Source organism: Macaca thibetana, chromosome 3 (genome assembly GCF_024542745.1).
Source record: "Macaca thibetana thibetana isolate TM-01 chromosome 3, ASM2454274v1, whole genome shotgun sequence".
Lineage (NCBI taxonomy): Eukaryota > Metazoa > Chordata > Mammalia > Primates > Cercopithecidae > Macaca > Macaca thibetana.
Genome location: NC_065580.1, coordinates 15985461 through 16007164, shown reverse-complemented (window position 1 = coordinate 16007164; position 21704 = coordinate 15985461). Strand labels below are relative to the sequence as shown.

General features: G+C 48.6%; 2 protein-coding genes and 1 gene segment (V, D, J or C); all 3 read left to right on the top strand.

The window, feature by feature from the left end:
- Positions 1-21704, top strand: part of LOC126951110 (probable non-functional T cell receptor beta variable 7-3) — a 632711-nt gene that overhangs the window by 546330 nt on the left and 64677 nt on the right.
- The window catches only part of LOC126951109 (M1-specific T cell receptor beta chain-like), a 418381-nt gene that overhangs the window by 383359 nt on the left and 13318 nt on the right, over positions 1-21704 (top strand). Inside the window, 1 exon segment of the mRNA XM_050784984.1 lies at positions 18835-18877. Coding sequence (XP_050640941.1) covers positions 18835-18877 — 43 coding nt within the window.
- Positions 3408-7829, top strand: PRSS2 (serine protease 2). 5 transcript variants are annotated; one of them, XM_050784961.1, is made up of 6 exons: positions 3452-3548; positions 4075-4281; positions 5304-5463; positions 6511-6764; positions 7184-7320; positions 7625-7829. In XM_050784961.1, the coding sequence occupies exons 1-6, from the start codon at positions 3467-3469 to the stop codon at positions 7775-7777; spliced, it is 993 nt and encodes a 330-aa protein (XP_050640918.1). In that variant the 5' UTR covers positions 3452-3466; the 3' UTR covers positions 7778-7829. The 5 variants fall into 5 exon arrangements, with proteins under 5 accessions (XP_050640921.1, XP_050640918.1, XP_050640922.1 ...); XM_050784965.1 differs by having other exon boundaries at positions 3472-3548; positions 4193-4281; XM_050784963.1 differs by having other exon boundaries at positions 3516-3548; positions 3993-4281.

Genomic DNA, 21704 nt, shown 5'->3' with positions numbered 1-21704 from the left:
GTCTTTATATCTATGTGTATCCAATTCTCAGCTCAAACTCATACATGAGAATGTGGTTTTTGGCTCTCCGTTCCTATGTTAATTTGCTTAGGATTATGGTCTCCAGCTCCATCCATGTTGCTTCAAAGGACAAGATTTCATTCTTTTCATGGCTGCATAGTATTCTATGGTATATATGTACCATATTTCTTTTATCCAGTCTACCGCTGATGGACACCTAGCTTCACTCCATGGATTTGCTACTGAGAATAGTGCTATGATGGACATGTAAGAGCATGTGTGTTTTTGGCAGAGCAATTATTTTCCTGTGGGTAAATGCCCAGTCAGGGAATTGCTGGGTGGAATGTTAGTTCTGTTTTAAATTATTTCAGAAATCTCCAAACTGCTTTCTGCATTAATTTTTCCATGAACAAATTTACACTCGGCCCAACAGTGTATTAGCATTGCCTTTCCTCTGCAGCCTCACCAGCATCTTCTACTTTTTTAACATTTTAATAAAAGCCACTTGGCTGCCAGGCCCTTTCAAGGCCAATGTGGGGAAGAGTCACAAACATCCCTTTTCCTGAAGAGAATTCTTGCCTGACCACTTGTAGAGTTCTTGAATTCATCTGTCTTTCGTTGTTTGGTTTTCAAACAAAAACCAAAGGTAAAGTAGTGTGACCTTCCACACCTGAACCAGTTTGCAGCCACCAGAGCCTGCTGGGAAGGGGCCGGTCAAGCATTCATTGATCTTGTCACCTGGAATCTGAGAGATCAACAAGCCCCATAGCAACCGACCATACAACTGCCCATCAGCACCCATCCTTTCATGGGATTAGCTCAATTCTGGCTCTGCAGACACTGGCAGCCACAGGTGACAAATCCTGGGTCTCTGTGGGATTCCCTCATCACCCAGGGCCACAATGGGCTGCCTGTCCTAGGCAGAGACACAGCAGCATTCTCCTAAACTGAAATTAAGCATAAATTCCCTTCACCAATAATCATCTGAGGGCACAGTCCCTGCCTCATTCCTTGGAGATTTTAAAACACTCATCTCTCTGACCAAACAGGTAGGTGAGATCTGAGTTTAAACAGGGGAAATCGGGATGAAATGGGGTATCAGGAATGAATCCGAAGTGTTTTTGTGTGGGAACAGGCATCCACATTCCGACCTGTATCTGGAGGTGGAGAAAAATGCAGGACAGGAGAAGAGAAAAAATGGGGACAAAGTGGCTGAGAGTCCTTGAAAGCTTCTCTTCTGGTTCTTTCCGGCTCTGGTTGCTGTGCCAAGGTCTTGGGTGCAGGCAGGGCCAGTTCTGGCTGGGAGCTGCTGCTCTGGGAGATGGGAGAGTCACTTCACCTCCAGAAAGCTCATTTGATCATCTGTAAAATGATCATTTCATCATCTCTAAAATGTAAAATCCCAAGGTGATTGTGATGATAAAATGAAAAAAATTCTTAACTTATATGAGTTACATGCTGTATAGTAAGTTACATGATATATAGTAAGCACACAGAAATGATTCACTGTTACCATAATTGAAGGACAGTGGTTTGGTGGGCTAAGCACTAAACACAAGACAGAAAGATGTCTTAGAGAAGTAAACAAAAAAATCTATAGTTCAGAATGAGCAGTACGAAGAATGACATGTCCTCCAAATGGAGCTTGGGCAGCTAGATCTGAACCTATCCTACACACCCGAGTGTACAGTATGAGGTAACAGTCTCCACCTACAGCTATGTTCTCTGCCTGTAGAGTCATTGCTTTTTGAAGAAAGATGACCTCAGACTATACTGTGATCATTTAAGGAAGAGCACAAAATACTGGAGAAGGCTTGTCTTCAAGCTCTAGATACAGAAATCCTCATATTCTTGGGTGTTCCCTATCAAACAGAGCATCAGAGACAGAAGCACTGATCCAAAAATCCCCTTTTCTAAACAAATTTTCCATCTTCTACCAAGGTTCACCTCCCTGTTTAGTGCACACTGGTGTCGACAGTTGCTAGAGCAAGAGTCTCTCCTTATCCTCTAAGGCAAGAGTTCTGTGAAGACCCTATGACAAGGGGAAAAAATGAAACAACATGTTTAGAGACAACACAGGAAAAACCCATATTATCAATGCTCCAAAACCTGGTTACCTCAGGCTTGGCCAGTTATTCATGAGCAGAGAGGTGTGTCATCTACATGGCAGTCATGGCCTGAATGGGTCTGGAACTGTGGCAAGGTAAGGCTCTGAGAGAAGCTGCCAGGAGAAAGATGAATTCAATCATCTATTTCTACCAGGAAGAAAAGCACCAGGAAGGAATCAGACATACAGATTGTCCTCTGGGGACCTGTGCCTTGATCCTCAATAAATCTCCTTTTAGATGCCACCTGCAGCAATTCCCACATTTCACAACGCTCTCCATGACTTCCGTTGGCCTTATGGTCAGCTCTGCCAAGATCTGTATTCTTGGGCAAGACAGAATCCTTCTCAATCTTATTGTTTTCCTCTATAAATGGAAATAATTCTGCTCTGCACAAATCACAATTAGCATGTTTGTGGAAAGTTAAATGTGAAACTCAGCATAAATGAAGAGTAATGTACCACTGTTGCTTATGTGAAAACTCTTGTAAAGTAGTCAGGCACCATGCACCATCTAAGTATAGCAGTGTTAGGTATGAGCCCATCAGTGATTAGAGGGGGTACAGGGTGGAGAGGGGTTCTCTGAGCAGTGGGTCTCCTGGCTGTGGGGAAGCTGGCTCGGCGGCCATGCCAGGAGCTAAACCCAGAGGTTCTCTGTGTGTCCGCTCAACTCCAAGGGCCCCATTTTGGCATTTTTTTCCAATTCTGTCTGGTTTCCATTTGGTTCCTCCCTCTAGCCACTGGCCATGTCCAATTTCACCACCAAATTTCTGAGCTTTTCTCATTTTCTTCGCCGTCTCCAGAACATACCTTTTTCCTTTACCTTTCAAATTCAAACTTGAACTCCGCTCACTCCCGCCCATCACCAACCTGAACTCAGAGTTACTGAGAAGGGAAAGCACCCTCATAAGGAAGCTCCTCCTTTCATCATTAGACCTGAGCACAGACAGCATCTCCATCTCCACATGCTCTGGCCATGTTATGCCTCAGTCAATTGCACAACTATGTCTTAGTAGCCTTGGTAGGGCCCAAATCAGGATATTCTTTGAGAAGATTCACTTTGTACTGAGCCCAGTATAATCTCACTGCATCTAAAATAGAGAATTCTAGACCCACCCCTCCACATCTTCGTTACTGAATCCAATATGTGACCCATTTACCATGTGCTTAAATCTCTACCTACTGCTGATTCTCAGATCAGAACATAAACCAGATTTACCATGGTCCAAACTCTGACATCTGATCAGGGGCATGTCATTCTGGTTCAGACTGTCAGCCCTGAGAGGGTGGGTCAGTTTGCATCACCCTGAGTGCAGGTTGCCAGAGCAACCGTGAGGCTGCATAAAAAGAACCTATGACAGGATGCACATGAGAGAGACAAATGTCTTCACATTGAAGAAGGGGAGGAGTGCGCCACTGGTTTTCCATCCTCCAGATGCACTGAGTAAGCTCCTAACTAACCTGTGCCCCCACCTTCATTGAAACACTTCCCATCCTTAAGCCTTGGTAGGAAGGAGAGCCATCTGGAAGCCCAGAATCCTATGGAATGCTGAGTCTCCCTTCTTCTTACCCCTTAGTGTTGGAATTCTCTTTCCCCAAAGCCTTGGATTTGACCTTCCTGCACACTGACTGGAGAGAAGCATCTTCATATTCACAGAATGAGCCTTAAATAAGACTTTGCTCCTATCATGGCGGCCCCAAGACACTGAAAAGCCAAGTTTGTTACCAACGCTTGCCCTTCCTTAAGTACATTAAATACATTCCCAATAGTTAAAAGGATTTCTAAACAGCCAGGTCATTCTCTGTCCTTCTAACCCTCTTTTCCTCAGCCTAAGAAAGCCCAGCTGTGTGATCCAGGGCTTCGCTTTCCCTGTCTTCCCCATCCCAGCATTCTTCCAGGAAATAGCCGGTCTCCCTCTCTGCTCTCAGATGACAAGTTTCCTTATTACCTGTGAATCACAAACCTACAGAGTGGCCAAACATAGCCGAGCTGATGCAAGACCCTGGGAAGGGGAAAGCTGCAGGTGTGTTTGTGTTGGGAGGAGCAGTGACCCTCACCTCACAGACACTTCCTCTCCTGATCCTCAGGAGGTATAAAGACGGGTCCTCCACCACCAGTCAGGCACACTCTACCACCATGAATCCACTCCTGATCCTTGCCTTTGTGGGAGTTGCTGGTAAGTTTCATGCCCTGCCTCAGACCCCAACCACCCCTTTCCGGGCAGACGCATGGCCTTCCATTCTTGCCGCCTCTCCTCTTTCGACTGTGCTCTGATGTTCTATTTCCTCCATCTGGCATCTCTACTTCCCATCCTCCTTGGGCTTTTTTTAAGATTCACCTGTTTCACCTTCTCCCTGATTTCACTCCCAGAACTATCATTCATCCATATACGAGCTGTGGTTGGAGAACCTGGGAAGGGAGACCAGGTGGGGCTGGCCCACAAAATGAAGCAGCGGGCTTCAGGCTTGGCTCCCACAGCACCAGAACACCTCCACTATAGCTGCTCTTAACCTCGAATGCACCTGGGGAGGTGGAAAAATTACTCGTGCCAGAGACTCAACTCTAGAAATTCTCACTTCATTTGTCTGGGGTGCAGCCTGTGTTCTGGGCTTTTAAGCTTCCCAGGTGATTTTTAACATTTCTAGGCATGCAGCCAAGGTTAAGAATTGCTGTTCTTTTGGACAATAATAACGTCTACATTTGTTCTGCCGAAGTGAGCCAGGGGCTGCCCTCAACTCTGCCCTCACTACACAGATCTGAGCTGAGGGGGAAGCTGGTCATGGCCAGGTCTACACAGCCAGGGGTTTTCCTAGCTTGGCTAAAGTATCCTGACCATCCAGGGCTTAAACGGCCAGGTGGAGTACACAGGTGGTGAATGAAAGAGAGAAGCACTCAGTGGGTGAGACAGACACATCCCAACTCCTACCCCACTGGAAGCATTGTGAGGACATTCATTGTGACCTCAGCCTGGTGACCCTAGGAGACATCTGAGCCCCCACCAGATACCTTGCTACATGCTCTGCAGATACAGAGACTTGGGAGCCACATCCAGTGATGCTCACCAGGGGTGGCAGCGCTCCCTCCCTTGCCTAGCCTCACTGTGCTTGTTAACGATTTCCAATTAGCAGAATGCAACTGCAGGGTGGGGGCGCCACCCCTAACATGCTACTGACTTCTCCCTTCCCATCTCCACTCCAGTTGCTGCCCCCTTTGACGATGATGACAAGATCGTTGGGGGCTACACCTGTGAAGAGAATTCTGTCCCCTACCAGGTGTCTCTGAATTCTGGCTACCACTTCTGTGGTGGCTCCCTCATAAACGAACAGTGGGTGGTGTCAGCAGCTCACTGCTACAAGACGTAAGTGTGGGGTCCCTGACGGCAAAGCTCCCAGCCAGGCTGCCTGGGAGAGCATGACTTCAGCCCAGGGAAGTACTGAGGTTGGGTAAGATGGAGGGGAGAGGTGGTGGAGAAGAAAACTTGTTGGCAGCAGCTGACTCTCCAGAGCAGAGAGTGAACACAAGACAGGAACCTCTCACACCCAGGCAAATCCATGAAACAGCAAGGGTTGTGGTCATAAAAGCAGGCAGGGATGATCTTGAGGTGGTCAGAGCTAGTGAGAAAAGCAGGCAAGTACCTTTTGCTGGTTAGCTATACATTAAAGCCACCTAAGAAAGGGTTTTTAAAAATACTAATGCCTGTGTCCTATCTCAGGGCAATTAACTCAAAATTTTCAGGAAGAGGGGGTGAATATCAGTGAGTATTTAACACTCTACCTCTGGTAACTGTAGAGTGTATAGACAGAGCTGAGAACTGCTGCCTACACCAAGAACTCTCAAACCTGAGTATGCGTCAGAACCACCTGCAGGCTTGTTAAGGCACAAATCACTGGGTCCCATCCCCAAGGTTCTGATCAGTATGTGGGGGTAAGGACCAAGAATTTACATTTCTAACAAGTTTCCAGGAGATGCTAATGCTATGGCTACCCTTGGATTAGATTACACAGAAGGGTGGTGCTCACCAGGCCAAGAAGGGAGGGAGGAATAGATGCTGTGTGCAGTTAGCAAAGATCTGGGGTGAAGAATGCTGGGAAAACTACAAGGAGCTCCATGTGCCCACAATGCTAGTGACTGTGGAGATTGTGGGAAAGAGACTGGGAAGGCGAGTTGAGGAGCAGCCTCCGGTGGGATCACTTTGACTCTTCCCAACCCCACTACCACCAACCTCTGAAGCAGAAAGGTCCTGGGTCTCACACCTGCACTGACCCACATCCCTCTACTGCCCATGTGATATGGCTACACAGCCCACCTGATCCCTCCAGAGCTGTTCATGAGCAGGGAGCTTAAGGACCCTGGGGAAGGTGGGATGGGTGCCCCGGCTGTTTTCACCATCCCTCCTGTCCATCAGCCGCATCCAGGTGAGACTGGGAGAGCACAACATCGAAGTCCTGGAGGGGACTGAGCAGTTCATCAATGCAGCCAAGATCATCCGCCACCCAGATTACGACAGGAAAACTCTGAACAATGACATCCTGCTGATCAAGCTCTCCTCACCTGCCGTCATCAATGCCCGTGTGTCCACCATCTCTCTGCCCACCGCCCCTCCAGCTGCTGGCGCCGAGGCCCTCATCTCTGGCTGGGGCAACACTCTGAGCTCTGGCGGTGAGTGGCACCCTTTGTCCTTCTACTTCCCTTCATCCTCACAATTTCCAGAACAAACAATGCCCCTTAACTTAAAACCTCTGGCCTCCAGGCTTAAGACATATTTCTTGTGTCCATTACACACAGGCTCTGGACTGGACATCAGAGAGATGCAAAGTCTCTAAGACCTAGCTTCTAAAATCAAAAGACAGGACAAATGGAGAACTTGCTATAATCACGTCTTGGGAGGGGTTGAACAATGATCATTCTGGGAACTAAAAGCCAGAGTCCCTTGCCAGGACTTATGTTTTGGAGTCCTCTCCAGGAGCAGTGTTCCTCTTCAATGTTCCATCCTAGATTATTGTCTCCTTGGGTCTTGGGTCAGAAATGTGGCCTGACCCACATTTCTACTTTCTCTGATCGCCTCCTGATCCTCACAGCCGACTACCCAGATGAGCTGCAGTGCCTGGAAGCGCCTGTGCTGTCCCAGGCTGAGTGTGAAGCCTCCTACCCTGGAAAGATTACCAGCAACATGTTCTGTGTGGGCTTCCTTGAAGGAGGCAAGGATTCCTGCCAGGTGATTTGAACAACCCTCCCCATGCTGAGGCTCCCACTGATCCCCAGGCCCCACCCGGGAAAAATATTTGAACTCCCAAGGTGGTGGGGCTGAGGAGGCTCCCTGCAGTGCCCCCATGGAGAAGTGAGGAAGGCTCCCTTAGGCTGCCTATTGTCTGCTTAGGAAGAACAGAGAATGGGCCACCGTGAGAAGGACATGGAGCCACAGAGCTGGCTGGAAATGGATCTTTTAAGGTTCAGAGTAAATGTAGCTATTTTCCTCCTCTATTTCTCTCTTCATACAACTTCTCCCTTCTTCTCCCCAGGGTGACTCTGGTGGCCCTGTGGTCTCCAATGGACAGCTCCAAGGAATTGTCTCCTGGGGCTATGGCTGTGCCCAGAAGAACAGGCCTGGAGTCTACACCAAGGTCTACAACTATGTGGACTGGATTAGGGACACCATAGCTGCCAACAGCTAAACCCCCCAGTCCCTCTGCAATCTCTGTACCAATAAAATGACCCTGCTCTCACTTTGTCTGTGCCTGCTGCCTCACACTCCTTCACACTGGAAAGCAACCTCCAATCTCAGGCCAGACAGGGCTGTCCCCCTTAAATGTAAGCAGAGCCCCCAGCTCCCAAAATGTGTTCCATCCTACACTAGATTAGCACATATAAAGAGATGGAATCCAAAAATAAGAAGAATCTCGGGAGAAAGGGGGACGCTGTTCCAGATAAAAGTGAGTTTCAGAACGGTGGTCTTTGGCAGGCGGTATTGATTTTTATTTGGGTTCTCACACTGGTTGGAGCTACTCCGCCTTCAGAACAATCACAGCACAAAAAATGTGTCAGCATTTTTGAAGGAGCCCAAAAAATCTGACCAGTTGAATCTTATTGCTAACATACAACAATAATGACAAATGCTGTTGGTGATGATGTGACTCTCCCAGGAATGTGTTGGCACCAATCCCTCCCTTCTCATTCACCTGGAAAATCAGACTCAAGCGAATCTCCCTGGCCCCCTAACTCTTCCCTCAACTCCCTAGTTCCACCTCTGTGAGCAGCTAGAGAGACGTCTCGCCTACCATAGCGGGAGCCAGACTGCAACTTGGGAATCAAGCCCAGCTCTGCACGCTTTATTTTCGTCTTCTTTGCCTTTGGGGTAGGACTCCACAGTGAATTCCACAGCTAACACCAGCTCCCCACTCCGACCAGGGAAAGAAACTGGAGAGGGTCAGGATTCACCCATTTGGTCAATTAACTGAGGAAGGATTCATTTTCATAAAACTTGCTCACCTTTGAGACACTTCAAGGGAGTTATTTGGGACTCCTTTAAAAAGATGTAAGGAAAGACATCTGAGGGCTGTGACACCATCCAGCCATTCTGGCCACATGTTAGCTGACTTGCACCCACTGGACACAGCAGAGGGAGGCAGGCTCCGTGGCACCTGTGGTACCGGCCAAAGCCTCCTCCTGGCAATTCTGAGAGGGCCCATGTTGGGGCTGTAGCTCATCCAAGCTTGTCACCGAAGATCCAAGCAAGCTTCTCTTTGAAATTCCACCTTCACCTTCTGTCCCAAGTGGTTGTGGACACTCCTGGAAGCTGGTACCAAGGGCCAGGAGCAGCCAAGGGAGACAGACAAGTTCAGAGCACATTTCCTGTTACAGGGAACACAGCACAGGCCTCCAATACATTTTTAGTAGAGACAGGGTTTCGCCATGTTGGCCAGGCTGGTTTTGAACTCCTGACCTCAAGTGATCTAAAGTGCTGGGATTACAGGTGTGAGCTACCGCTCCTGACCCAGGCCCCATTTTTAAAAAATAATTTCAACTTTTATTTTACATTTAGGGGCTACATGTTCAGGTTTGTTACATGGGTATATTCTGTGATGCTGAGGTTTGGAGCACAAATGATCTCATCACTAAGGCAGTGAGCATAGTACCCGATAGGTAGTTTTTCAGCCCTTTCCACCCTCCTTCTCTCTTCCCTCTACCAGTTGTATTGTCTACTGTTCCTATCTTTATATCCATGTGCCAATGCTCAGCTCCCACTTAAACATGAGAACATGATATTTGGTTTTCCATTCCTATGTTAATTTGCTTAGGATTATGGTCTCCAGCTCCACCTATGTTGCTGCAAAGGACATGTTTTCATTCTTTTCTTGGCTGTATAGTATTCCATGGTGTATATGTACCACATTTCCTTTATCCAGTCTACCTCTGATGGACACCTAGGTTCATTCCACGACTTTGCTACTGAGAATAGTGCTGTGATGGACATGTAAGAGCATGTGTCTTTTTGGCAGACCAATTATATTCCTTTGGGTAAATGCCCAGTAAAGGAATTGCTGAGTGGAATCATAGTTCTGATTTAAATGATTTCAGGAATCTCCAAACTGCTTTCTGCATTAATTTTTCCATGAACTAATTTATACGCTGGCCAACAGTGTACAAGCGTTCCCTTTCCTCTGCAGCCTCACCAGCATCTTCTATTTTTTGGACATTTTAATAATAGCCATTCTGCAGCCAAGCTTTTGAATGCCAGTGCGGGGAAGAGCCACAAACATCCCTTTTCCCGAAAAGAATTCTTGCCTGAACACTGGTAGAATTCTTGTTTTCATTTGTCTTTCGTTGTTTGTTTTTCAAAGAAAAACCAAAGGTAAAGGAGTATGACATTCCACACCTGAACCAGTTTGTAGCCCCCAGAGCCTGCTGGGAAGGGGCCAGTCAAGCATTCATTGATCTTATCACCTGGAATTTGAGAGATCAACAAGCCCCATAGCAACCGATCATACAACTGCCCATCAGCGCCCATCCTTTCATGGGATTAGCTCAATTCTGGCTCTGCAGACACTGGCAGCCACAGGTCACAAACCCTGGGTCCCTGTGGGCTTCCCTTCTCACCCAGGGCCACAATGGGCTGCCTATCCTGGGCAGAGACACAGCAGCATTCTCCTAAACTGAAATTAAGCATAAATTCCCTTCACCAATAATCCTCTGAGGGCACAGTCCCTGCCTCCTTCCTCGGGGATTTTAAAACACACCTCTCTCTGACCAAACAGGTAGGTGAGATCTGACTTTAAAGAGGGGAAAATCGGGATGAATTGGGGTATCAGGAATGAATCCCAAGTGTTTTTGTGTGGGGACAGGCATCCACATCCCGAACTGTACCTGGAGATGGAGAAAAATGCAGGACAGGAGAAGAGAAAAAATGGGGACAAAATGGCTGAAAGTCATTGAAAGCTTCTCTTCTGGTTCTTTCTGTCCCTGGTTGCTTTGCCAAGGTCTTGGGTGCAGACAGGGCCGTCTCTGGCTGGGAGCTGTTGCTCTAGGGGTTGGGAGAGTCCTGTTCATTCACAGTGCTCAGCAGCAGGGACTGGGGGCCGTGGCCAGTGTGGATGCCCAGACTCTCAAGCTTGCTCCTTGCAGGGCTGGCAGGGACCTTCCTCCTTGTCACCAGGAGACTGCACAGGCCAACTGTCATGGATGTCCAGGGGGCCATCCAGAGCATCACTGATGAGCATGTTGAATGCTTTGAGGCCATCGTCATGTTGGCCCCAGTCGCACACACAGTATCTTCTCTTTGCTTGGGGGTAAGGGGGCGGGGAGGGGAGGGGATACTCTGTCATGCTCAGAGCTCTAATGATTCAGCAACTCCTCCGTATATTCTAAATCCTTGCACAGGAAGGCTCCTCAGTCCAGCTCCCCCAGGCAGGCCACAGAGACACTGGGCTCCGTTCCCAGGTCTTTGGTGGCTGCTGGGTCAGCTGGTGTCAGAGGCCCCAGGGTCAGCAATGCGTGGGGGTCTCGTGCTGCTTCTGCTGGACTCAGACTAGGGGCTGCTCTGTGCCTCTGGGAGTCCCAGGGGCACTGCCACCTTAAGGGCTACCTGCCATAGCTGGAAGTCACTCTATGGTTGGGGAAGAGTTGGAGGTCGGGAAACCAATCCCTCATGACGAGGTAGTAAATAGTTTGGCACAAAACTGAAGATAAAATGGCAGTGCTGAGTAATCCTGGGCTTCCTACAGGTGATGGGGTTGATTTCTTGTTGCCACTGCCTGGCCTGAAGGCAGCGCTAGGCTCAGCAGTGGCAGCAGATGAAGCAGCAGCTCAGGAGGATGATGATGGTGGTCCACACCAGCCAGAGCCCCAGCAGTGTCTTGTGTCACAGGTGTAGCTTGGATTGTTGGTATCACATAGGCTTATCCCACAGGGGTTCACCCCTGGCTGACAGGGGCCGGGCAGCACCTGGAGGACCAGGAACACCACCCACCCCCACCACACACACACCACCGGAGCGTCTCCTCTGCAAGCCCCTCCTGCTCCTGCTCCTCCATCAGAGCACTGCCACCTCCTTCTCCTTCTCCTTCCTCTCCTCCTCTACCCTCCACAACAATGGTCTTAAAGAGGTTTCTCGGCCTTGGCACTTCTGTGGGCTCCCAATGTGCTGATGTGTGACACGCTGGCATGCTTGGCAAGACCTCACTGCCACCTTTGACTACACAGGGTCCTCTCTGTACCCAGAGCAAACATATGCAGAGAAACCCCAGCATTGACCGCCTCAGCTTCCTCGGAGGCCCCTCTCCACATGTCCTCCTGCTAACCCAGTCTGTACTCCCCACAAGCCGATGTCCTGCTTGGACATGATCCTGCTGGCCCTGTTGCCCAACAACTGGCTCGTGTGTCTGGAAGGGAGAAGATAAATCCCTGGGTCTCCATCCCTCGTGCTTTTGAGAAGTCTGCCTTTTATTCCTCCACAGAATAATACCAACATGTTTACACTATTCCTATGTGTAGACATTTTCCCATTTAGTTTTCTCTCCCCTCCAGAGTTATTAATCCAGCGGTACAGATAAGAAAACAGGTTCAAAGAGGCTTATTAGTTTACCCACGTCCCACGCCCAGCAGATGGTAGGTCTGGGGTTGACTCCTCATTTGCCTAGCTTCAAAGCCCACGCTCTCTGTGCCCCACCTCACATCCCGCTACGACTGTGGTCTGAGGTGATGACAAGTCCGTCAGCGCTGGCCTCTGATGTTTCTCCAGTCCCCCGTCACTATCACCCATTCCCTGCCTCCCTGCACCTCCTGAGGGCCTCCTCCCAATTGTCCCCTTCGATGCAGCAAGATGACTGCTCTCAGAGAGCTCCTGGTTATGGCCTTGCTCCCTAGCCTCCCACAGTGAACAAACTAGAATCCAAGCTCCCTAGGGAAATTTAGGGTTCTCCTGGCACAACCCCTGCCCCCTCTCCCAGTCCCAGGCCTCTTCATTACTCTCCTCCCCTGTCCCCTCCCTTCCTCAGAAGCCCTGGTGGCCCATCCAATAAGCCATGTGCCTCCTCCGGCCTCTGTCTTTGGGCACTATGGCACCCTCAGACTGGAGGCCCTTCCCAACCTCGCCTTCATCCTTTTCAGAAAAGTCTTCCTGATTCTTCCTTGTCGCCACCTCCCTTGGGTCTGGCCCTGCTGGCCCTCCCTCGGGTCTGAGGCAGGTGTCCTCCTCCTGTCTCTGCTTTCTTCTGTCCTAGTCCTGCTCAGGTGCTTAGGTGCTCAGGTGCAATAGATGTGTCCATCCTGGCAAATGACTGTGTGCTCCTTGAGCAGGTACATCTTGTCTTACATATCCCGATATCTCCAGTGATTAAGCAAAGCCTGGGATGTAATAAGCACCCAGTGAGTGGAGGAATAAACATGGAGTGGAGGGAAATGTGCTGAGAAAAGAAAGACCCTTCCAGAAGAATGGTTCTCCAAGAGTGGTCCCTAAGCCAGCAACACCAAAATCACCTGGGAATTTAGGAGAAACACAAAAGCTAGGCCCTACCCCAGACCCACCGAGTCAGATCTCCTGGGACAGGGCCCAACAAATGGCTTTTTTTTTTTTTTTTTTTTTTTTGAGATAGGGTCTTGCTTTTTTGCCCAGACTGAAGTGCAAAGGCGTGATCACCGCTCACTGCAGCCTTGACCTCCCAAACTCAAGTGATCCTCCCACCTCAGCCTCCCGAGTAGCTAGGACCACAGGCACACACCACAAACCCAGCTAATATTATTATTATTTGTAGAGATGGTGATCTCATATGTTGCTCAGGCTGGTCTCAAACTCCTAGGCTAAAGAGATCTGCCTGCTCCTCGGCCTCCTAAGGTGCTGGGATTACAGGCGTGAGCCACCACACCCAGACAGCAAACTGCATTTTAACATATCTTCCAGGTCTTCTGATGTCTGCTGAAAACCTGAGATTGGATATGGTAAAGACATCCTGAGACCAGTATTGAAACTGCCATTGCAAAATTGTAACTGAGACAGTGAAAGAGACCTGACCCAAACAACTCCATCTTGGTTTTCTTTTTTGTTGTTGTTGTTGGTTTTGTTTTGTTTTGTTTTGTTTTAGCTGGAGTCTCAACCTGTTGCCAGGCTGGAGTGCAGTGGCTTGATCTTGGCTCACTGCAACCTCTACCTCCCAGGTTCAAGTGATTCCCCTGCCTCAGCCTCCCCAGTAGCTGGAACTACAGGTGTGCACCACCATGCCTGACTAATTTTTTTTTATTTTAGTACAGATGGGGTTTCACCATGTTGGCTAGGCTGGTCTCGAACTCCTGACCTCATGATCCACCTTCCTCTGCCTGCCAAAGTACTGGGATTGTGGCCTTGAGGACCGCGCCCGGCCTCCATCTTGCTTTTAACGTCCAAGTTGTCCTTATTCCTTCCCCAGCACAGGCTGAACTAACTTTGGGAAGAACTTAGTTTCTAGTTTGAAACAAAGATGATAACAGTCCTTTCCCACAACAAACCTCCTTTTTGCCTAGAGACTAGACTGTCTTTATAGGACTAACAAATTTGCCAAAAAATTAGAAATTATGGTTTAGGAGTCATGTAGCTGGATCCTGCGATTCCAAACCTCCCTAATTTGCTCCTGGGGATAACATCACTATTGTAAAACCTAAGATCAGGGCTTGAGATACTTTGCAGCCCCTGCACTCGATGGATCAGCTGGCACCACCCAGATGGATAAACTAGCTCATCTGGTCTTGTGGCGCCCACTCAGGAACTGACTCAGCACAAGAAAACAGCTGGGATTTCATCTCCAACCCAGCCTATCGGCACTCCTGACTTACTGCTTTCCCCTCCGCCCGCCAAATTATCCTCTAAAACTTGGATCCTTGAATTCCTGGGGAGACGGCAAGATTTGATTTGAGTAATTACAAAACTCCAGTCTCCTACACAGCCTGCTCTGCATGAATTACTCTTTCTCTATGGCAATTCCCCTGTCTTGATAAATCGGCTCTGTCTACATAGTAGGCAAGGTGAACCTATTGGGCAGTTACAGTATCTCTCTGAAAACAACAGGCAGTAACTTTTTTTTTTGAGACAGTCTCGCTCTGTCGCCAGGCTGGAGTGCAATGGTGCGTTCTCGGCTCACTGCAATCTCCGCCTCTCCGGTTCAAGTGTTTCTCCTGCCTCAGCCTCCCAAGTAGCTGGGATTATAGGCACGCGCCACCACGCCCAGCTGATTTTTTGTATTTTTAGTAGAGAAAGGTTTTCACCATGTTAGCCAGGCTGGTCTCAAACTCCTGACCTCAGGTGATGCACCCGCTTCGGCTTCCCAAAGTGCTGGGATTACAGACGTGAGCCACCGCTCCAGGCTTCAGTCACTAACATTTTTACTGATTCTTCTGGCACCATGATTAACCCCGACACTCACTATCACATGCAATTCTCACAACCCCACGAGGTAGGTATTATTTTTCCCAGCTTACAGATAATGAGACAGAGTTTAAGAGGTTTATCCACGCTACAGGGCTGCTGGGAGCCCGGCAGTCTGGCCACAGGAGGTCGGCTTCACGGAGGGGCAGGGTTTGGCGGCATCCCCTGAATTTAAGGAGTCTTGGGGGCGCAGTGCTTCATCATCATTGGGCAACTCATTTTGGCCTCTTGGGGTTTCAGTTCCTCAACTGAGAACAAGGAATTTAGGTTGAAATGAACATGCTAGAAAGCTTTCAAGAATTGCACATGTAAAATGTTCTTTGCTTGTCTCCCCGTCTCCCACTTGCCCCCGACACAGAGGTGCAGGAGTAACTTACCTGCTTTCTTCCGCGTCCTGGCCCCACCACGCTCTGCGCATTCTTCTCGCCCCCTCAAGTGGCGGAGCTCAGATTGCAGATACTTACGTCTCAAAAATAAGGAAAGGCTGCCCCCTGCTGCCCACATGGATGAATGACCCCCAACCTGATACCTGCCTAACTGGTTTTACAGGTTTTTATGGAAAAAACGCTCCATGTGCGCTTGGGCATGCCGTCCAGAGAGGCAAAACTGGGATAAACGCCATCGGAATTTTAAAAAGCCATGATGCCATATTATTTATAAGGCCAGTCTGGAGGAGGGCCCCCACTAGGTGATTAAAAGACGCTAACTTGGAGGATGAATTATTGATAAGTAAAAGAGGTGAGTAAGGCAGGAAAACATGCAGAAATAGATCAAAATAAACTGTGCATTTCAATTAGGAAGGGTACTGGGAAGAGGCTTTGACGCATTCCAATGGATGAGAGCAATCAACTTTTTTTTTTTTTTTTTTTTGACAGAGTCTCTCTGTGTCACCCAGGTGCTGGAGTGCAGTGATGTGATCTCGGCTCACTGCAACCTCCGCCTCCCAGATTCAAGCGATTCTCCTGCCTCAGCCTCCTGAGTAGCTGGGATTACAGGTGCGTGCCACCACGCCCGGCTAATTTTTTGTATTTTTAATAGAGATGGGGTTTCACTGTGTTAGCCAGGATGGTCTCGAACTCCCGACGTCATGATTCGCCCACCTTGGCCTCCCAAAGTGCTGAGATTACAGGTGTGAGCCACCGCGCCCGGCTGCAATCAACTTTTTATGCAGGTTTTTGGTAGCGTGTTGTGAGGTCCATCACTATTAATGCCCTGGATATACCATCTCCTCTTTTTCTTTCTTCACTAAGTTCGAAGGGCCATGCCCTGGCACCAAACTTGTGGCACTCCTAGACTGCCGTCTGATGTTCACCACGGCTTACCTCTGCCCTGTTTTAGTCAGGGGACAAGCTGTGGGTCCCAAGCCTGGCATTGTAACAGAAACACCCAGGGTAATTTTCTGTTTGGTTGTTTATTTAAATAAATAAATAAGTAAACTCAGTTTTGGAGATTTTGACTCAATAGGTCATGAACACTACTCAGAAATCTGCATTTTTCACAGTTGTCCAAGTATTTAAGTCCCCACTGAGCAAATTCAGGACAAGGAAACAACTTCTTACATAAATTCTACATGACTTCATATATACCTTCATACATACATTTCTTTGGCAAAAAAAAAAAAAAAAAAGACTTTGTAAATTAAACAAGTAGGTTTTTAAAGTAGCATATTTTATTTAAAGCCAAATTTTCTTGTTTTTTAGAATAGTTAAGTTTGACTTTCAATAGACAATAAAGCTATATGACCCTGAAATGGAAACAACACAGTAACGTTGACACGTTGACACAAGGAAATGTAACTTTTACTTCCACTTTGTTTCTGTCTACTCCATTCATTCTTTTCTTTTTTTTTTTTTGATAGAGTCTCACTGTGTCACCCAGGCTGGAGTGCAGTGGTGCGATCTTGGCTCACTGCAACCTACGCCTCCTGGGTTCAAGTGATTCTCCTACCTCAGCAGCCTCCAAAATAGCTGGGATAACTGGCACCCACCACAACACCCAGCTAATTTTTTTTTTTTTTTTTTTTTGTACTTTCAGTGGAGATGAAGTTTTGCCATGTTGGTCAGGCTGGTCTCAACTCCTGGCCTCAGGTGATCTGCCTGCCTTGGCCTTCCAAGGTGCTGGGATTACAGGGGTGAGCCACCGCGCCCGGCCTACTCCACTCATTCTTAATAGGTCATCACTCTTGTCAGTTTCTGTTGTATCTTTATAGTGTTTCTGTATACAAAATCAAGTAAATACAAAAGTATAATTCTTCTTTTCCTCCCTCTGTTAGACAAAGGTGGCATCTGGTTTTGCTATCCTGCGACTTTCTCTTTTCCGGTTAATAATGTATCTTGGAGAATTTTTCCATAGCAATATAAAATATTTCCATTCTTTTTTAGCATTGAATATTACTCCACTGTGTGACCATATCACGGTTTATCCAGTCCCTTACTGATGGGCCTATAATTCAATTTTGTCAGTCAAATTAGTGAAAAGTGTATTTTGTTGAATTTTTTTTTTAATTTTACATTTCTTATTGTGATTTTTTTTCCCCTGATAGTTAGGTACCATTTGTATTTATTTTTCTCTGAACAATTTACTCTTTGCCCATTTTTATCGGGCTGCTGGGTTATTTTCTTATTGATTTTTAGGAGCTTACCGTATGTTGAGGAGATTAGCCCTGATGGTGAGAACTGGGAATATTTTTCCCAAATTGTCATGTATATTTTGATTCTGTTTATATTTCACCGTGCAAGTGTGTCATCATTATGTAGTTAAGCTTGTCTTTTTTTTTCTGGATTTTAACTCAGAGCTTCAAACCCTCCAAGTGACACACAGCCTCGGGGTGGGGCCAGGGTAGTGACGGGGGCTGTGGCTTCCCTACAGGGAGGTGCCCCAACCTGGTGGCAGCTTGGAGAGGGGTGGGTACTGGAGAAGACCAGCCCCTTAGCCAAACAGCCTTACAAAGACACCCAGCTCTGAGGACCTCAAAACATCCTGAGAACAGTGCCCGGAGGCGAGAAGGAAGCCCCCAGCCTGGTCCATACCCCACCACCAACTTGCACAACAGGGAGTGATGTCACCCACCCTCCACTCCCCTCAAAGGAGCAGCTGCTTTGGTGGTTTCTCCCAGGCTCTGGCGGCGGACCCATGGGAGGGGCTTTTTGTACAAAGCTGTAACATTGTGGGGACAGGGGGGCCACAATGATTCAATTCTATGGGAAACCTTTACAAAAACCTCTCTGGCAGTCCCAACTCCCAGAGTCCCTCTTCTTTCCTCCTGGGTCACAGGTCTTAATGCAATTTGGTTCAGAATGCCTCTGCCTCACTCCTGATCACAGGTCACACCAAGACCATGGACAAGGACAGACCCAGATGAGAACTGAAGCTTCCCAAGCAGAGAGATCTCAGACATAAGAAGAATGCCTCAGGAACCTCTCAAGTGGAGGACTCAGGGATAGTCCTGATACCCACAAAATTGAGACAGTCGGGTGGAAGGTTCATTGGAGGTGACCGGCTCTCCAGAGGATTTGGGAAGAAGTCAGGGCTACCTATAGATGGAGTCATAGGTTCTGGGCCTTGCCGTCCTCTGCAGGCCACGCCCTTTCCCTTTTGATGGACCCTCAGAGAGGGAGCATGAATGGGGTGTCCTTTGAGAAAGGGACCTAGGACCCTGTGGATGGACTCTCATTCTCCATGGTCCTAAAAAGCAAAAGTCAAAGTGTTCTTCTGTGCAATATGCAATACACATACAGCCAGGAGGAGATTTCTTAGCTCACTGTCCTCCACCCTAGCCAGGGCCCTCTCCCCACTCTATGCCTTGAATGTGATTTTCACCTTGACCCCTGTCACTGTGTGAACACTGAAGCTTTCTTTGGACAAGGCACCAGACTCACAGTTGTAGGTAAGACTTTTTCAGGTACTTTTGCAGATCCGTCATAGGGAAAAGTGGGTCCACGTTTCCTTTTAGAGTGGCTGTATCCTTATGTGCTAACTATGACTACACCTTCGGTTCAGGGACCAAGTTAACTGTTGTAGGTAAGGCTGGGGGTCTCTAGGAGGGGTGCGATGAGGGAGGACTCTGTCCTGGGAAATGTCAAAGAGAACGGAGATCCCAGCTCCTGAGGCCAGGTTAAGGGAGACGTCATCTCATGTCCCAGGAGTGAGTTCAGAGGAGGCTCCCTGTAAGGGCAAATCCACTCAGGCTTCCCAGAGGCTCTGAGCAGAGTCAGAGCTGAGCCCAGGCTGATGGGGCAGAAAAGGGAAGGGGAGGGTGCCTCTCCTCATAGTGCCCTGAGACAGGGGAGGCCAGAGAAAGCCCGGTGGGTAGTTAATGGGTCACAACACCTCTCCATCTATCTGCTTCACTAACAGAGGTTCTCTGTAGATTCTTCGTATATTCTTGTGCTGGATTTTATAGGAGGCCACTCTGTGTCTCTTTTTGTCACCTGCCCGGGTCTTGAGCAAGCTCTAGAAGGGAACGCAGAGTGCTGGAAGCAGAGCTGGTGTCTCTGTAAGGGAAGAGTTCCATGAACTCCCAGCCTCTGCCTGAATCCCAGCTGTGCTCAGCAGAGGCTGCGCGGTTTTGAAGTGGCCCTGGGAGGCTGTGTTCTGGAAACACCGTGTATTTTGGAGAGGGAAGTCGGCTCACTGTTGTAGGTGAGTAAGTCACGACTGGACAGCTGGGAACTTGCAAAAAGGGGCTGGAATCCAGACAGAGCCTTGTCTCCAGTGCTTAGGTTAAAGCGTATTTTTATCAGGAAGACCTACGAGGGAGATGAGGAGGGGATAGCCTCCCTCTCCACTATTTTGTAGACTGCCTGTGCCAAGTTATGTTCCTCTACTGAGAGATGGGTAGACTCAGCTTGGAAGGGGTCACTTTGAGCATCTCCTGTCTCCTTGAAGGGTGCCAGTCATGGCCATGACAGGTAAAGGAGCCTCTGACCTTACCACCACGGTCCTGCCATTTCTCTCCCTCACACAGAAAGGAGAAAGTCACAGAAGAGGGAACTTGGGGGATCACACGGGGCCGCTTGGTCTGCTGACCACTGCGTTTCGGATTGTACCATTGTCCACCCCTCTACCTAGCAGGGTTAAAAATCTACTAGGGAACAGGAGAGGACCTGGCAGGTGGACTTGGGGAGGCAGGAGTGGAAGGCAGCAGGTGGCGGTTTTCCTCCCAGTCTTTAATGTTGTGCAACTAATGAAAAACTGTTTTTTGGCAGTGGAACCCAGCTCTCTGTCTTGGGTATGTAAAAGGCTTCTTTTGGGATAGTGTGTTATAAGGTTGGAGTTCCAGGAGGACCCCTTGGGGAGGGTAGACACTGAGAACACAGCCAAGAAAAGCTCAGAAAATGTGGGTCAGTGGAGTGTGTGGGGGGCCCCAGGAGTTCTGTGTGGGAGCAGCTTCTGGAAGGAAGGGCCCGCACCAGCTCCTCTGGGGTTTGCCACACTCATGATGCACTGTGTAGCAATCAGCCCCAGTATTTTGGAGATGGCACTCGACTCTCCGTCCTAGGTAAGTTGCAGAACCAGGGTGGTAGGGCCATTGTCCCTTGGAGGCGCAGTTCTCTGCTTCTCCTTCCAGCACTGGTGAGGAGGATTGAGTGAAATCTCTTACCCTGTGGAGTTCCACAGAGCTGTGCCTGCCTTCCCTTTTGGTGTGTCTTGGCTGACTCCTCTGTTTCTCTTCTCTAAGTCTTCAGTCCATAATCTGCCTCCTCACTCCCTTCTCGGCTCATCCTCCCTCTTACGTGCATGGCTCTGCCTCTCCTAAGCCTCTTCCTCTTGCACCTCATGTCGCACAGTATGCTTAGGCCTTTTTCCTAACAGAATCCCTTTAGTCCAGAGCCGTGAATCCAGGCAGAGAAAGGCAGCCATCCTGCTGTCAGGGAGCTAAGACTTGCCCTCTGGCTGGAGATCTCCAGGTGGGTTTTATCTAAGCCTCTGCAGCTGTGCTCCTATAATTCGCCCCTCCACTTTGGGAACGGGACCAGGCTCACTGTGACAGGTATGGGGGCTCCACTCTTGACTCGGGGGTGCCTGGGTTTGACCGCAATGATCTGTTGCTGGGAAGGGAATTGGATGTAAGAATGGAGGTCAGGGTCACCCCTTCCTACCTGGAGCGCTGTGCCCTCTCCTCCCTTCCCTGGAGCTCTTCCAGCTTGTTGCTCTGCTGTGTTGGCTGCAGCTCCTCAGCTGTAGAGCTCCTTGCTTAGTCTTCAGGGCTGTGTGTTTTTTCGCTCTTCTTTTCATTGTTTTCTGGGACTCTTCTCATCTCTACTTTCTTAGTGGATATATTGTTTTACTTTCCCTTTTTTAAATTGCATCTTCTCCTTTTGTTTTTCTTCCCATTCTAACTCCAGTTCTGCGTTGTTGACTCCATTTGGTGACTAGCTCTGTCTTCTCTCTTAAGATTCTGCCCACTGCCAGCCTCCAGCACAGAACTCTGCTCATGCCCTCATCTTCCTCCTTCTTTCTCTACTAGTCTTAGACGATACATCTATGTCTTCCTGAGGTAGTTTAAAGGTTCATGAGCCAGGGGGCACCAGGCTGGGGAGACGAGTGGTTTCAGGGCTGCTCTTGAAGCCCGAGGGCAGAAGTCCCTGTCACAGCACTGGGTGAGCTGCAGGGAGTCTCTGAGGTGTCCCGTGCTTGGCAGGTGTTTGGGAGATAGGTCTGAAGAGAGTGTTACAACTGGAAACTGACATTATCTTAGCAACAGATAAGGT

Bases quoted from the DNA above. Each gene is read 5' to 3' on its own strand.
- PRSS2 (XM_050784961.1), top strand. From the start codon at position 3,467: ATGCACATGAGAGAGACAAATGTCTTCACATTGAAGAAGGGGAGGAGT. The intron at 3,549-4,074 runs GTAAGCTCCTAA...ACAAACCTACAG, and splicing joins CCATCCTCCAGATGCACTGA to AGTGGCCAAACATAGCCGAG. The intron at 4,282-5,303 runs GTAAGTTTCATG...TCTCCACTCCAG, and splicing joins TGCCTTTGTGGGAGTTGCTG to TTGCTGCCCCCTTTGACGAT.